Source organism: Leguminivora glycinivorella, chromosome 19 (genome assembly GCF_023078275.1).
Source record: "Leguminivora glycinivorella isolate SPB_JAAS2020 chromosome 19, LegGlyc_1.1, whole genome shotgun sequence".
NCBI classification, from domain to species: domain Eukaryota; kingdom Metazoa; phylum Arthropoda; class Insecta; order Lepidoptera; family Tortricidae; genus Leguminivora; species Leguminivora glycinivorella.
Genome location: NC_062989.1, coordinates 9350220 through 9367811, shown reverse-complemented (window position 1 = coordinate 9367811; position 17592 = coordinate 9350220). Strand labels below are relative to the sequence as shown.

General features: G+C 39.2%; 1 protein-coding gene across 1 annotated transcript; it reads right to left on the bottom strand.

Annotated features, from left to right (window-relative positions):
- Window positions 1-535: 535 nt before the first annotated feature.
- On the bottom strand, window positions 536-16814 carry LOC125236702. The gene is made up of 6 exons (XM_048143618.1): window positions 16617-16814; window positions 15604-15760; window positions 10766-10883; window positions 9769-9903; window positions 2279-2492; window positions 536-916 (listed from the first exon to the last, which is right to left on the bottom strand). Exons 1-6 carry the CDS (start codon window positions 16777-16779, stop codon window positions 762-764), a joined length of 942 nt encoding a protein of 313 aa, XP_047999575.1. The 5' UTR covers window positions 16780-16814; the 3' UTR covers window positions 536-761.
- Between the last annotated feature and the right edge of the window lie 778 nt (window positions 16815-17592).

The window sequence follows — 17592 nt, the reverse complement described above, 5'->3', positions numbered from 1 at the left end:
AGAAGTCTTTTTGACTTTGTTTTTATAATTTCTGTAATAAATATATAGGGTGCATTGGAGTAATTTAGAAAGTCACATAATAATCACCACCATATCATGATCCCCTTTCGAAATTACTCGAGCATGTCTGTGATTCGAAATTACCCCAATGCACCTTATGTATACCTATCTATAGATCATACCATTGATCATGACGTGCGAATATCTATGCTCTAACGACAATAATATAATCATCAACACAACGATGTTACTTGCTCCTTTTTTAAAGCATATAACAATATTTTCAGTACAGATGGTGTTTTTTTTACGCACTAGTGCGAGAAGTGGTTCATTATATGCCAGGTCGAAACTTCGGAGGGTTATCTGTACTGAAAAACGTCGTACGATACACGTGCGAAAAGGAAATACGTAACTCGTGTCGATTTAAAACACTCCCTTCGGTCGCGTTTTAATTTATCGCCACTCGTTTCCACTTTCCTTTTTTACGCACTTGTATCGTAATGTACTATTTCAGTACAGATGGTGTATTTTACGCACTAGTGTTCATTATATGCCAGGTCGAAACTTCGGAGGGTCATCTGTACTAAAAAACGTCGTACGATACACGTGCGAAAAGCCACTCGTTTAGAACCTTCTTTTTTCTAGTATCGTAATGCACTATTATGGCTTTATATCAATCGACAAAGTGGGACGTTTTCCCGTGCAAATTCACAAATATATTTTAAGTTAAACAAAAAATAACAGTTTAGAAAAGCATAGGTTCAGTCAATGCTTAGAATTTTGAAAGTCCCCGGCATTCCCATGTAATCTTCTTGACATTTGTCTTTTCGCCTGAAAGCCTCGTTGGTGCGAGCGAGTCTCATCTCCTTTGTATACGTTACGTGCTTCTCCGATGAGAGTTCTTCCACCCAGTCATCTGAAATTAATACATAGTATTAGTTACACATACATTGCCAGGATGGACCATAGTCGCTGGGCGAGACGAACCATGGTGTGTGCCAAAAATGCAGTTTACACCTTATATTATAAGCTGAAGTAATTGAAAGCAAACTACTGATTAATACTATTGTAATATTAGCTACCTTTTTGTTCGTCGTGACATCTATTGCAAGTAGCAGTACTGATAATTTACGCTAGTTGGCGCGTGATTGACGAGTGAATCGTGGCAAGCCGCCCCTTAGATGGAGAGATGACATCTGCCAACTGGCAATGGACCGACAAGCGTGGAGGAATGGAGATATACAGATATATATATATATACAGATATACAGACTTTATTGGTAAATATAAAATATACATATTACACGTCATAGCCTTAAAACTAGTTAAACTATTACACTTAGAGGAGGCCTATGTCCGAAGACGGGCGCTTTAAAGGCTGCTGTAGATTGATAGATAGATAGATAAGTTATACATAATATAAAATTTTAGTCACATAACGTAAGGTGTTAAGGGAGATTCCGGGATCAGTGAAAAGACGATGACATTTGGAATAACCGAAAGAAAGACGAACAACTAGCAGCTGAGCCAAATATCATTATGTGAAACTAAAATAGATCGTCTCTCTTGGCTTGTCCAACTCGAAAGGATGGCTGAAAATCGGGCAGTCATAGTGGCCTACTGGGATCGACCAAATGGAGTCCCGTTGGCCATCCGAAATATTGTTGAATTACCTCCGAGATCACGGCGCGATACCGTTCTAGCACAGAATAATAAAGAGTACTATCGTACAGTATGACCACTCCCGCTCTCCACTAAAATTGCCGCCCACCCCCTCTCGTCGAATAGTGCACCTATCATATCTCACTCACACAAGCATGATACGCGTTCACCTATATACACGAGCTTAGAATGTGTTCTGGGAACGCGCCACTTTCATATAATTATGTGATCTCCAGTGTCCGAGATGTGGTTCTAGACTGAAGAAAGAGGCGCGCTCCATTGTTAGAGGTCAAGCTTGTGTTGGGTTATATCATGTCAGACATGTTATGTCAAGAGCCTACAGATGTAGTGCGAAAAGGGTTTCCTTCGTATTGTACCAGAAACGCTCACAAAATGTATGAAAAAATGGTAACGGAATGGGAAAAAAATCTTAGGACACTTTTTTCTCCTATTAGGATTGAAAGAGCTCGCGATTCTGAGTGGAAATTACATAAAAATATCCAAATACAAAAAAAAGTGGACTTTGAAAAAAATGGCCCAGTAATAACCTATTTACTCTTGAATCTGGGTAGATTGTATTCGTTGGATTGGATTGTATTGTTATATTTATAGTTACCATATATGTCCAACAGAGATTTTTGTGACCCGCCATATTCTTCTGGCAACAACCGTTTCGGAACATAGACTTGCAGCGACTCCACATCTTTGAGCACTCTAATGCGCTCAGCAATCTTAGCGCTTATAAATGGCTTTACCATGTTCAGGAATGTGTGTATCAATTTTGACGTCGAAAGCACGTATACGCCCTTTACGCCGAACCCGTAGCCTTCCTGAAAAAAAAAAGAAATAAATTCAATTCAATTACTTATTGATAAAACCACAATTGTACACGTCATAATAAAAACAATACAATAGCGATTTATTTATTTATTTCTTTGGGCCATTTTTTTTTAAAGTTGTCCACCCCACTTTTTTCTTAACATAGATATTTTTTACGCGATTAATACTCAGAATCGCGAGGTCTTTCGATCCTGATAGGAGCAAATAAAATGTCCCAAGATTTCCATACATTTTTTCGAACCTTCCATTCCGTTACCGCCATACAAAATATATGAAAAGATGGTAACGGAATGGAGAAAAAACCTTGGGATACTTTTTTTCTTCTATTAGAATTGAAAGAGCTCGCGATTCTGAGTGGAAACCACATCAAAATTTCCAAATCCAAAAAAAAAAGGTGGGGTGGACAACTTTAAAAAAATGGCCCCTTACACTTTATTTCACAAATACAGAAAAGCGGACTTAATGCCTAATGGCACCAGTAAACCATCGGGCCAAACAGGTACATATCTACATAAGGCCTGATTCGTAACGGATTTGTCAAATTCAGAGTGCTTTTTCTTGTATAATTTCTAGCTTACTTTATATATACATTACACCATTCAAATTGCCAGATTCACAAAATTATTATGTTAGAATCATGTTTAAAAGCAATTCTCAACTAACTAGATAGATAAAATTAAAGTGATCGCTGAAAATAATTCGGCGACAAATTGCTGTCAAAAACTTGATTCCTGTTGACGAAACTTGCATTTAAATCATTTTCAACACTACCAGGCAACCAACATTATACCTTATCTGAAAGGCAATTTCTTTACGATTCCTATGAAACAATGATAATGTAGATGAGTCTCCAAATATCCACTTTACTAGGAATTGTAGTGATACTACATACATTTTATATGAAAATTAACCTCAATATCACCATCGGTTTTCGATGCCGTTTTTTTCCACAGAAAACATACACCGAAGCTTGACGCCTATATAAAATCGTGGCTTACCTTCTGAACTCCCAATTTTGCATTCATTTAGGCCATATAGAAGCCCTGAACTTTAGATATGCCGCGATATAAACACTAGGCTAAGTCAAACTTCTAGGACTTGGTACACAGTAATTACAAAACAGAACTAGACTTTGCGCACACCAAAATGTTCCTTTTTTAACGTAGAATTTAGTAAATCCGATCACATCCCACATCTTTTGGTATTTCCAAAAAAGTAATTAGATATTGGTTACATGAAATAGGTTAGAGAATGTACGGTAGAAATAAGTCAGAATTTGACAAATAGAAAAAGTTAGCGCGTTTCGTTTCACGTAGTTCGGAGGGGAGACACAAATAGAAAAAGGTCAAAGATTTGTTAAGAATTGCTATTAAATCCCGTGTGGTGATAACTATTATTAAATAGTATAAATAATGTCGATACGGTTTGAAGTTTAATTTATTCAAGGTTTTTTAATAGGATTGAGTCTGATATGGAGAGCGGACCGAACAAACGGAACGCAGATTTTCGTGGGTCGGCTCGGTTGACGGTTTTGACAGATGAGCACAGGATCGAATACGGGAACACGCGCGCTCCGTTGATTAATTTCTGATCCGGTCCCCGCCGCCGCCGCAGGCGGCTGATTGCGCCTTGACATGCTGCCAGGCGTAGTTCTTGTGTTGGTAAACTAAGAAAACGTATATCGCGTGTGAAGTGTGCGTGCGTGCAGTGTGTTGAAAGCCCGCGAGGCTCCCGAGTCCCCACCGTAGAGTACAGCTGACGGGACGTGGGCTGTATGCCGAGCGCTGCCGTAACGGTAGCGCCGGCGACCTCAAGGTGCTTTACACGTCCCCCCCATCATTCGCCGGCGTCGTCTGACCGGCGCCTTTGGCGCGGGCGCGTCAACGATGCGCTGATAGCGCTGGCGTCTTTCTCCGCAAGCTACAGCTCCCGGACCCGGGCTGTGAGTCGCGCGGCGCCTGGTCCGACGCCGACCAAGCTAAGGACTTCACGGGTCACACTCGCGACCTGAACTACAGCGAGCTCGTCGCCCACCGCCGCCACCGACGTTCCGCCCGTACCCTGACGGTACCGGCGCTGCAAACGACGAGACCACGAGTTCGTGAGTGCACAAACATTTTCCCCCCGTTTTCTTTGGCCAAAGATACGCGTAGTCGTCTATCGTACAACACCGCGCGTGTAAACCATAAGCGGCTAGACCTTAAGTTTAACCGGCCTTGAGCCCATGTAATCGGCCCTCTAGTTATTTAGTTCCGCTGAATATTATTTGCACGTATTGACATCTTTGGCTCTATTATTTGCTTCCACTCCATGAAATCTACAGAGTCGGGTTCCCATTCTATTCACTACAATATGGCGCCCGAAACAATTTAATACTTTATTACCCTGTGGATTTCATAGTGTATTATTTCTTAAAAATTTAAATTTAATAAATTTGAAATTTTGTGGGCCACATTTTTTACCTGAATCTTAATCAGTCACTAAATATGACAATAGAATAAAATTTATTAATTAATTTGTGAGTCCACTTGTAACAGGCTAGCAAGTTTATTTATTATTATAATTTTTTAGGCTGCGCTATGAATGAATAGCATAGCACCAGCCACTTATTATTTCTCACTCTCACTTTAAGAGTGCATTTATATTTTATTTCACATTTTCTGTAAACACAGAAGTGTCATTGATTTATTTATTGCTAGACCTGACTCAGGTGGACCCACGTCTTTGGCAACATGTCGGACGTCGAAGATTATCAAGAAGTAAATACAAGAGACAATAAGTCTCCGATCCCCTCATATGTCAACACGCGACCGCGGGGTCCTGCTCATCCAGAAGCCCACCCGCCCGGCCCATCCACATCAGACAATCCTCAACCCTCAATGCCCACATTGGGGGCGCCTGGACTTGTCCGCCAGGCAAAATTGGATCTGACAGGGAGACATACTACTCCCGTTTTCTCTGATTTTTTTTTCTTTCGGATTGACAACTGCAGGCGGAGTCGACATACACTCCTACCTAGCTATTATTGAATAGTATTGTAATTAATATTGTAACGAGGTATACCTACACCATTTTGTTGAAAAAAGGTCGTGACCTATTGACGAATGGCATGCATTCCATTAGATGCATTCCAAATTCGTTACATGACCTCAAGTTGTCACAAGGTGTAAGCTCGAATTAGTTGCAAATATTTTGGTAATATTTTTTTTTGGGTAAAGTTATTGTAAAAACCCACATTTTTTTAAAAGGGATCCCTACTTCCTTGGCCATAGTTGCCAAGATTTTTTAGTGTTCACAGAACACACTTTTTATGTGATCACATACTAATTTTGACAACACAAGTCAAAAAATTATTTTTTTTTGGAACGTTCCCATTAAAACCAATTTCTTACATAACTGTACACCTTAAGCGCTTAGGGTAGTACAAAGTCATGGACTAAAACTCAATACTTTGGGAGAAAAAACGAATACTAAGTTTTTTTTCTCAATATATTGCAAGCCTCAAGGCAAAACTTAACTATTTGAACTAGAAGTGTGAGATAGGAATAAGCCTCCACTATCTAAATAATTTAAAGTTGTAAATAACAAGTAACAAATAGTTACCAAGTTATTTTAAAATACTAGGACTGTAGGTTTAAGCATGTATATAATATTGCATGCTAAAGTTAGTATTGAAATAATTAATGACTATGGTGAACTTACAACAAGTGACCCTGATCAAAGTACTTGGCACTTAAATGTTGTATAGCCATAGAAGCTTAAGGTAGCTCGTATTAAGTAGGTATGCTATAAGTAATTATAGTCATAGTAATTAAACTATTTAATTTAAAATTATCTTTAACGAACTATAGATAAAACCTTAGGTTAAAATTTCAGAAACCATAGTGGGACGCCACTATGATTTCAAACACTTAAAATAGGAAACAATAATAGTTAAGAAATTAGCTATAAAACGTATAAATGGGAATTATAGTCCAAGCGACAATAGTAAGTAACATAAGTGCATGATAATTATTAAATAATAATAATAATAATAATTGTTGATTGGACCTATATTTCTTATTTGTTCCACGGTTACCCCGGCTGTTTCGGTCGAGTGGTACTCTCCCTTTTTGCCGAGAAGGGGGATACTGTAGTGATACTACATACATTTTATATGAAAATTAACCTCAATATCACCATCGGTTTTCGATGCCGTTTTTTTCCACAGAAAACATACACCGAAGCTTGACGCCTATATAAAATCGTGGCTTACCTTCTGAACTCCCAATTTTGCATTCATTTAGGCCATATAGAAGCCCTGAACTTTAGATATGCCGCGATATAAACACTAGGCTAAGTCAAACTTCTAGGACTTGGTACACAGTAATTACAAAACAGAACTAGACTTTGCGCACACCAAAATGTTCCTTTTTTAACGTAGAATTTAGTAAATCCGATCACATCCCACATCTTTTGGTATTTCCAAAAAAGTAATTAGATATTGGTTACATGAAATAGGTTAGAGAATGTACGGTAGAAATAAGTCAGAATTTGACAAATAGAAAAAGTTAGCGCGTTTCGTTTCACGTAGTTCGGAGGGGAGACACAAATAGAAAAAGGTCAAAGATTTGTTAAGAATTGCTATTAAATCCCGTGTGGTGATAACTATTATTAAATAGTATAAATAATGTCGATACGGTTTGAAGTTTAATTTATTCAAGGTTTTTTAATAGGATTGAGTCTGATATGGAGAGCGGACCGAACAAACGGAACGCAGATTTTCGTGGGTCGGCTCGGTTGACGGTTTTGACAGATGAGCACAGGATCGAATACGGGAACACGCGCGCTCCGTTGATTAATTTCTGATCCGGTCCCCGCCGCCGCCGCAGGCGGCTGATTGCGCCTTGACATGCTGCCAGGCGTAGTTCTTGTGTTGGTAAACTAAGAAAACGTATATCGCGTGTGAAGTGTGCGTGCGTGCAGTGTGTTGAAAGCCCGCGAGGCTCCCGAGTCCCCACCGTAGAGTACAGCTGACGGGACGTGGGCTGTATGCCGAGCGCTGCCGTAACGGTAGCGCCGGCGACCTCAAGGTGCTTTACACGTCCCCCCCATCATTCGCCGGCGTCGTCTGACCGGCGCCTTTGGCGCGGGCGCGTCAACGATGCGCTGATAGCGCTGGCGTCTTTCTCCGCAAGCTACAGCTCCCGGACCCGGGCTGTGAGTCGCGCGGCGCCTGGTCCGACGCCGACCAAGCTAAGGACTTCACGGGTCACACTCGCGACCTGAACTACAGCGAGCTCGTCGCCCACCGCCGCCACCGACGTTCCGCCCGTACCCTGACGGTACCGGCGCTGCAAACGACGAGACCACGAGTTCGTGAGTGCACAAACATTTTCCCCCCGTTTTCTTTGGCCAAAGATACGCGTAGTCGTCTATCGTACAACACCGCGCGTGTAAACCATAAGCGGCTAGACCTTAAGTTTAACCGGCCTTGAGCCCATGTAATCGGCCCTTAGTTTTTTACTCCTAATGAATTATATTTGCATGAATTAATATTTCGGCATTATTATTCACATCAACTCTATGAAACCCACAGTGTTAGATTAGTATAGCAAGAGGACCTTGTACTACAAAAGTCCGAAGCCTTACCAGAGTTCATTCCGGCACACTTTTCATATAACACACATTTTATTCATTACAATACATTTTACAAAATAATAGCAATAAATAATAAAAATGGTTCAAAAACAGTTTACTAATTCAATTTACTAATTCAATTCAAGTACCTACCTAGCCATGCCGATATAAAAATCCGATATGATGTAAGTTTGCAATTTTGCAAAACGATATTTGGCAGGCGCTTTGTTGTTGTAGTCCTAAGGCACCCCAGAGGTGCAAAGGGCCTTCACAAGCTCGCGCCACGCCTTTCTATCTTCAGCGACCCTCGTGGCCTCGCTCCAGCTCAGACCAGCCGCTCGTAGCTCATTTTCGACGGACCGCTTCCATGAGTGAACAGGGCGCCCGGGGCCACGGCTTGCATTCTGCGGTTTCCAGCCGAAAGCAATGCTCGCATTATTTCTTCCCTCTCTCCGAAGAGTGTGTCCAATCCATCTCCATTTTCGTGTCGCGATTTCCTCGTCAATGGGTGTTTGCTGGCATATACTCCACAGGTCTTGATTTCGGATAGTGTTTGGCCAGAAAACGCAAAGGATCGACCTCAGGGACTTGTTGACGAATACTTGGAGCTTTTTCGTTAGGCCCTTTGTCACTCTCCACGTTTCGCAGCCAAACAGTAGCACAGATTTCACTATGGATTCGAAGAGGGAAAGTTTGATTCGACGCGTGAGCACATTTGACTCCCAGACGGCCTTTAACTGAGCAAACGCAGCCTTCGCCTTTTTTATTCTGCTGTCGATGTCGTCGTCCGCTCCACCTTTGTCAGTCAACACGCTCCCTAGGTACACAAACTTGGACACCGAGTCTAGGCTCTCGCCCCCCAGTGTCAGCGGATCCGTTGAACTTGACTTCACACGCATGCTGACTGTTTTGCGTTTGTTAATTCGCAGGCCCATTCTGTCCGCCTCTTCCTGAAGACTTTCAAGTTTAGCTTCCGGAGTTTAGTCCAAGTCTTCCAGAGCGTTGGTGTCCCATGGTATACCTCTCGGCGTCGATACCACATTGCGCATGACGTCATCTAGGAGGATCACAAATAAAAGCGGCGATAAGAGGCATCCCTGTTTTACTCCGGCTGTAATGTGTATTGGCGCTCCGAGCTCTTTCTCATGTACTACCCTGCATGTGCTATCTTCGTATAAAGAGCGTATTATCCGTATGATGCAGGCAGGGATACCCCTCCTGCCCAAACTTGCCCACAGCGCGGTCCACTTCACCGTGTCAAAGGCCTTTTCAAAGTCAACAAAAGCTAAGAACAGCTCCGTTTGCCATTCGACACATTGTTCTATAAGGATGCGTAGGGTGTTGGTGTGGTCTGTGCAGGAGCGACCCGGGCGAAATCCTGCCTGCTCTTCGCGTAGAGTGTCAGCTAAACTTTTGCCAAGACTTTGGCAGCAGCTGGGAGTAGTGTAGTGTAGGCGCTTTATTCTATACATATTAATACTTTTTCAATGGTTTGCGGCATTATCCCAGACTTTAAATGAAAATAATTTTTTTGGGAAGCATTTCATCTAGCAAGGATATTTTATCGACCGAGGTATTTTTTTTTAATATTGTACTTATTTTATTTGTGTAAAACTTAGTGACGATAAAATAAACTATTCTACTTACCAGATACAAAGTGATGACATTGCGAAATTCGATGATATTCATTTGGCTAAGCATTTCCATGATGTTCACATCTCGGAAATCGGCAATCACGTGACACCCTTGAGAATAGTCATGAAGTTTCATGTACTCAGACAGCTGAAACAGTAAAACAAAACAAAATTAATTCTATACTGTAGTTTTTTCGCCAAATTCGACATTATCAAAAGTTGTTCATTTTTAATCTCAGCAAAATTATTGAATTTTTAAATTATGCTATGAATGCTCAGTGAAATTAAAATTTTAATAATCTGTCTATCCATGAATGTGTGTATATATAATTTTTTCTAAATTTTTCGTTACATGTAATTTTTATTTGTGAATGTGTGTAGGTAATTGTATACTGTACCTATGGACTAAGTTGTCTGCAATAAATGATTTATTATTATTATTATAAAAGCTACCTTAGCAATTCCCAAAAAGTTTTGATCACGTCTTCGATGTTGATAAAAACTGGTAGGCTGATAGAGTCCATGATTATGAGCAAGATACACCAGGGGGCCGATTTTTGAGTCTCACGGCGTTCGAATTCAGAAAATTGTCACTGAAAATAATAGGCAATTCACCGTTATCAACCGGTATTTTAGTGACAGTAAGACTCAAAAATCGGCCCCCAGGCCCCGTAGCTGAATGGCATTTCTACGACGCAAAACGAAAACAAAACGCTGCGAAAGGTAGTCTGGCTCGTCGCGGCAATACGCAAAGAGCGATAGAGATAGATATCTACGAGCGTTTCGTTTCGTGAGCGTTTTGTGCATTCGACTACGCACGCAGGTTGCCTAAAATACCCCAAGAAGTTTGTATGAAACTTTTCTTTTTTGTTACCGAAAATGTATTGTTTGGTAACAAAAAGGGAATATTCCATACAAAACCTCCTGGAACATTTTATGTGGAAATGGCGCCCTTCGAGCGAAGGTTTGCGTAATATCCCACATTGAGAAGCATTGTAAACAATACTTACAATCACGGAATGTTGATAAGCTTCTAAAAACACATCTGGCGTTAGACTTTTGGCTGTCACTTTTGCTATGTAGATCCTGTTGTTATCTTCCGTCATTTTTGGCATGTGAACGCTAATGCTGTAAAAACAAATTTTGCTTTAAAATAAACATTAAAATGAAATCGTTTTTTGTTTAATTGTATTATTTGTAAATGTACATACACACTTAAATTAGGTACCAATAAGTGTTGTTCCGTGATGGGGAAAAACATATTATCATAAAATTTCACACAATCAATAAAAATAATGTTCCTTTTGAACCCACAACCTATATGTTACCTAGTTGAAGAAGAAATCGCGGCTAGTATTTATTTTTAATATGTTATTCGATATCGAGAACACCTCGGAAAATAACACTAATAAAATTGTAGAAAGTAATCAGCGCCTTCAAGCTGTTAGTAGAATCTAGAATTGTACACATGATATCGAAAGTCGTTAGTCCATAACGTATTCAAACTCAGGGTAGCCACATTAACCTCTAAAACGGGGTCACTTCCAACTAGGGATTGCAATCCGGTCCGGCGGATCCGGTAATCCGGCCGGATCCGGTGCTTTTTTCATGCTACCGGATCCGGTGAAATTCGCCGGATCCGGTACCGGATCCGGTAATGACACTCAATATGTTAAAATAGTGCAAAAAAAATAAATTTATGCCAACATTTGAACGTTGCTCAACAGGGGATTGCAATACGGTCTGATTCCCAATCAAAAAATAATTTAGTACGTATGTTCTTTGCATTACAAGGCTCTTTGCAAGTCAAATTATTGTACTTTCTGTCTTTGAATCCGCAGTAAAATCTGTGCAAATGCTTGTTTGGATGCAAAATGTGGAGTAATGACAAAAATCCATAGGAAAAAACTTCTCGTTAACATGTCCCCGACGTTTTCTGGCCAAACACTCTCCGAAATTAAGACCTATGGAATATATGCCCATTGGTGAGGAAGCGACACAAAAATGAACATTGATAGCACACTATTCGAAGAGGACGAAAGAACGCAACCATTGCTTTCGGCTGGAAACCGCAAAACGAAAGCCGTGGCTCCGGGCGCTCTGTAAACTCATGAATGCGGTGCGTTGGGGATGAACTACGAGCGACCGGGTCGAGCTGGAGCGAGGCCACGAGGGTCGCTGAAGATAGGAAGGTGTGGCGCGAGATCGTGAAGGCGCTTTGCACCTCTGTGGTGACGTAGGACAACAACAACAACAACAACAGGTTTTCAGCATACTGTAGTTTTTTTTTATCCGTGACTGGATATTTTTATACAGACTGAGAAAAGGTTAACGCTGACTTTAATAATTATGCTTAATATATGATAGTGACACTATTATTTTTTTGTTCTTCTTTGCATTTTAGTAAAGTTAACTGTAAAATAACACAATACATTATAAACTGAAATAGATGTCATACACGAAAGAAAAAACGACAAGGCCCAGCCGAGCCGAAAATATTTAATTAAATAATTTGATTTGTTCCCTAGTTGAACACAATTAATTTTTTTTAACTGGTCTCATAATGCATGTAGGTATGTCATAATATCCGTTCTTAATCGTATCTTTAAAGGTCTATATGTGTACTGTAAAAAGTTACACTAAAAATAATTTTGTTATCCTATGAAAGTTTCAAAAGAACGGAATTTGATTTGCGACTGATTATTACAGTAAAATTTACTTGTTACCTGGTATCCCTACTTCCAACTAGGTTAAACATGTAATTTATATAATGAGCAGCAATTTAAAAAAAGACTTACATGTACAAATTTATTAATAGTTACTACTTTTTAGATGTTTAAATATACGGACGTCCTCATGTTTATATCGCAATAGACGATATGTTTCGAGACATGGAGACTCATCATCAACATCGGTCATGAGTGTTTGCGGCGACGAGACTCCGTGTTTTTTTTTTTTAATAAATGGGCTTACTCTTGGCCACAGACTATCCGAAGGCAAGGACGTGGCCTACGATGGAGTGAGCTCGCCCAGAAGATGCCTGTTCACTCTTGATTTTATATATTACCTCGGAAATATTAATGTGAGTACAACCCGTATATTTATAATGATGTCTCACGAAAGTTTAACGTCTATAGTTTACGGGCCGGTTACATCAAACCGTGTGTCACAAAGCGTTTAGTTAAATTTTATTGTATGGTAAGTTCCATAGACGTCTGCTACGTGACGATGATGTGTCTGTAAAATGTGGTTGATGCAACTGGCCCTTACTCGTGTTTTGTAATTTTACTATTCCCTTTCCTCCCGTGGGTGTAGTAGAATTCTACTGTGGGATACGGGTTGAATTTTATTGGGGTGATGGGGTGTGGGTGATGGGCTAGCAACCTGTCACATCAATATCACGATTTGGTTTACTTTCAAGCCCCTAATTGTTAAGAGTGGCATTGAAAGTTGAGCAGTTTTATGTGCGTTGCTTACTCCTTTTGCCAATACAAATGTGGGCTCATTTATATTCGTGTATGGTTGTCATTATTAAAAATAAGATGCTCCAAAATAAGGAAATCTAAATCTATGCGGAATCAATCGTTTCCTCAATATCAGGGTCAATGTTATTTGTCAAGATCGAAGTTCCTTTAAGTGTATTTATTGCGTATTATGTCTATTTATAAAATTGGTATAAAATTACAAGGTTATTGGGTCCAAAGCCACAGAACTGGTACTTTATTTCACGAAATAGATCATTATCAACTTTTACGTGCCACTTTTTGCTTGCGTTGCGTCGCCCTGTAAATTTTTAAGGTTTGATGAGTAAGATTGACCAAATATACATTTTTAGATACCCCAAAATACGAACTAAATATTTATGAAACATAAAAACGAGATCTTTTAATATCCTGTTTTCTAAGTGAACGAATAGGCAGCGTAAGAAAACATTAACAAAATACATATTTTACGTACTTAATCGTGATTATCTGTTTATATGTCTCTAGCGTATTCCATACGGTTAAATAATGTATCCAGTTATAGTATCTGATCATACGACGACCGGTTGGCGCAGTCGGTAGTGACCCTGCCTGCTACGCCGCGGCCCAGGGTTCGAATCCCGGTAAGGGCATTTATTTGTGTGATGAGCACAGATATTTGTTTCTGAGTCATGGATATTATCTTCTATGTATATAAGTATTTGTATATTATATATATCGTTGTCTGAGTACCCATAGCCTTCTTGAGCTTACCGAGGGACTCAGTCAATCTTTGTAATAATGTCCTATAATATTTATTTATTTATACGAATCATTTTGTTAACTGTTATCAATTATTGCTGCTTGGCCAGATTTAAAAATAATACATTTTTTAAATCTGGCCTAGCAGCATTGTACGCCGTCCAACTTAATTAGACATGACATAAACGTCATTGCGCCGACCCCATATAACGGGAAAAGAGCAAGGGAATGATGATAAACGCCATGTCGTAATGACGTTTAGGTAGGTACGCTAATAATTAGCGATGATGTGGATCAATTTTATTATAGATGTAGATTGCGTGCTGAATAATTATTTATGAAAAAATATATCTCATCTATTCAAAAAGAAAACCATGTAGGTAGTTATGCTCCTTAGGTCCAATATTCATATAAGTACTAATCGCTATTAAGATATTCACCTGTAACGCTGTATATTTCGACGTCTCTTTATAATAAGTGTTTTCCACTTTATTAACATTTGGGCGCTGATCACTGGCTCCAAATAATGAATATTATTACAGTTGAAAATATTGTAGTAGCACCAGTAGTGGACAGTGTACCAGTAGATGTCACTTTCAATTTTAAGTTACTGTCATTAAATGTGACAGAATAGTGTCATCTTTTGCCACATATTCGTGTAGGTAGTACACTTGTAAATTAATACTTATAGACGGTCAACCAAATCTTAGCGCTAAAAACCGGCCAAGAGCGTGTCGGGCCACGCTCAGTGTAGGGTTCCGTAGTTTTCCGTATTTTTCTCAAAAACTACTGAAGCTATCAAGTTGAAAACAATTTTCCTAGAAAGTCTTTATAAAGTTCTACTTTTGTGATTTTTTTCATAGTTTTTAAACATATGGTTCAAAAGTTAGAGGGGGGGGACGCACTTTTTTTTCCTTTAGGAGCGATTATTTACGAAAATATAAATATTATCAAAAAATGATCTTAGTAAACCCTTATTCATTTTTAAATACCTATCCAACAATATATCACACGTTGGGGCTGGTATGAAAAAAAAATCAGCCCCCACTTTACATGTAGGGGGAGTACCCTAATAAAACATTTTTTTCTATTTTTTATTTTTGCACTTTGTTGGCATGATTGATATACATATTGGTACCAAATTTCAGCTTTCTAATGGGACGGACGGACGGACGGACGGACGGACGGACGGACGGACGGACGGACGGACGGACGGACAGACAGACATGGCGAAACTATAAGGGTTCCTAGTTGACTACGGAACCCTGAAAAAGCGGCAAAGAAAAATGTAGGGGTCACCGGCCATAATATGTCTTCATAAACCTCCTCTCCTAAACCTTGAGGTTCTCGGAGTCATCATCATGGGCTCCAGAATGTGATGTGTTTGCAAGTAGATGGATGATTGTGTATCAAATGTGTCTCCGGTATCGTGAGGTGATGGACGAAAGGTGATCGTATTTTATATAATGTTTGTTTCTTTTGTTAATCACCTAATAATATCTAAACTGAATTGTACAGTGCTTTGGTTTCGACTGTAATGCTGTAAATTATGTTTACAATAAATAAAATAAATAAATAAATAAATCAACAAGCACGCAAGCAAAAATATATTGATAACCACTTACTAAGTTTCGTGTAACTTTGGAAAATCCCTCTTCACATTACATTTCTCGAAGAAATGCGGTAGATTTGTCCTCATGGTGCATAGCTTGTCCACTCTCGTCTTAGCTTTCTCTATCGACCCTTTTGTAGAAATTATCACTCGTTCCAGATATCCTCTATCTGTAATAAATACTTTTAAATGTAGATGCAAACTGTAATGAATGATATTAAAAAAGTGACCAAGATGCCCAGTTGCACAAGGCTGGAATCAAACCTGACCAGCGTTCTTTGCTTTCGCGGCACGTGCCTGAGCCATTCAGCCACATATGACATAGTCCGCGGCCGCGGGAGTACTTTATTCCATTTGTATAAATAATATATGCAGTTTGTTACATACTGAAAGCTTGTTGTAAAAAGGGGTCCCTCTTTTAGGTGGAGTAACAATTTTAATATATAATATTGTCTTCGGTTACCGCGATAGTTACTCATGAAATAAAACTATGAAAATGGATTAAATCGCGTTTAATGAAAATTTTAATGTACATATTTTAGAAAAATATTTATAATATTTCTAATAAATCATACGTCTGTCAAGTCGGGCACGTTTTAGGGATTTAGTAACGGTTGATACCAAATGTATTGTGTGCTTATTGATTATCCCTTATTAAGTACATACTGTCGAGGTTTTCTGTAGTAAGTTTTATGTTTAATTATTAAGCATGATTAAAATTAAAAAAATCAATTCGTTCAGGTGGTGACGGGTTAAGAATTTCACCACCCACTAGGTGCTATAGAAGTCGACTGTAACTTTAATTTTATTGTGATGGGAGCGATATTGGTAATTCAACTTATTTATTGTCACTGGAATGATTGTCAATGTCATGATTTCGTTTCCTGTCAACCTCTTGCTAAAATGGCACTGTCACTTGAGCGCTGCGGCTTTCGCGTGCTCTCTCTATCCCTTTTGGAAATAAAAGTGCGAGTTGCTAATTTGTCTAAACCACCAATTTACACTAAACAGGAGTATCAAACTTACGGAAATCTTTTTTCACAAAATGATCTTGCTTCTGGATCCATTCTTCCAAAATACTGATGGCCTGTTCCATCGCCAAAGGTTTCTCCAGGTTACACTTCTTCCTCACATTTTCCAAAGATTTCGGATTATGTTCTAAAAATTCACTTCCATAAAAGATAGTCATATTTGCAATAAATGTCCGTTCGAGACTAAATTTAGTTTTCGACTAACTTTAATAAAGAAGTCTCCTTTGAAGAAACGCTCGATTTGACAGTTCTTCCGGTTATAAGTTTATGTATAAAATAACCGTTAGTTGTTTGATATTGATCGAGTTAAGAAACTGGTTATGATTGTATTAATTTGCTAAAAATAGTAAAAGACTCATGGCATAGATTAACTTAATAAAATATTGTAAAAAAATGTTGGACACACTTACATACGAATTTGAATAAAACGTTTTTTTTTAACCCCCGACGCAAAAACGACGGGGTGTTATAAGTTTGACGTGTCTGTCTGTCTGTCTGTCTGTCTGTCTGTCTGTCTGTCTGTCTGTCTGTCTGTTTGTCTGTGTGTGTGTCTGTCTGTGGCACCGTAGCTCCCGAACGGGTGAACCGATTTCGATTTAGTTTTTTTTTGTTTGAAAGCTGAGTTAGTCGGGAGTGTTCTTAGCCATGTTTCATGAAAATCGGTCCACTATGTCGCGGTCGGGGGTTTTTTCAAAATTTTAATTTTGTGGTTAGGTTTACATATCAGCCTTTTTTATACCTACATGGCAAACAAGCATTCAAGCCACCTGGTGGTAAGCAATCTCCGTAGTCTCTGGACACCTGTAACCCTGGTTGAGCTCTGCCTTTTATTAACACTGTACATGTGGAAAACTAAAAAAAAAAATTGCAACATGGGACGCGGACGCCCTTAATCACAAAAATATGTTTGGTGTAAGCTCACGTAATTTTGTAGTAAATACAATTATTAAAAGCAATAAGTTCAAAAGAAC

Coding starts and splice junctions, on each gene's coding strand:
- LOC125236702 (XM_048143618.1), bottom strand. CDS start 16,779: ATGACTATCTTTTATGGAAGTGAATTTTTAGAACATAATCCGAAATCT. Junction 10,884..15,603: donor CCAAAGTTACACGAAACTTA/GTAAGTGGTTAT, acceptor TTGTTTTTACAG/CATTAGCGTTCACATGCCAA. Junction 2,493..9,768: donor ATGTCATCACTTTGTATCTG/GTAAGTAGAATA, acceptor TTTTTTTTTCAG/GAAGGCTACGGGTTCGGCGT.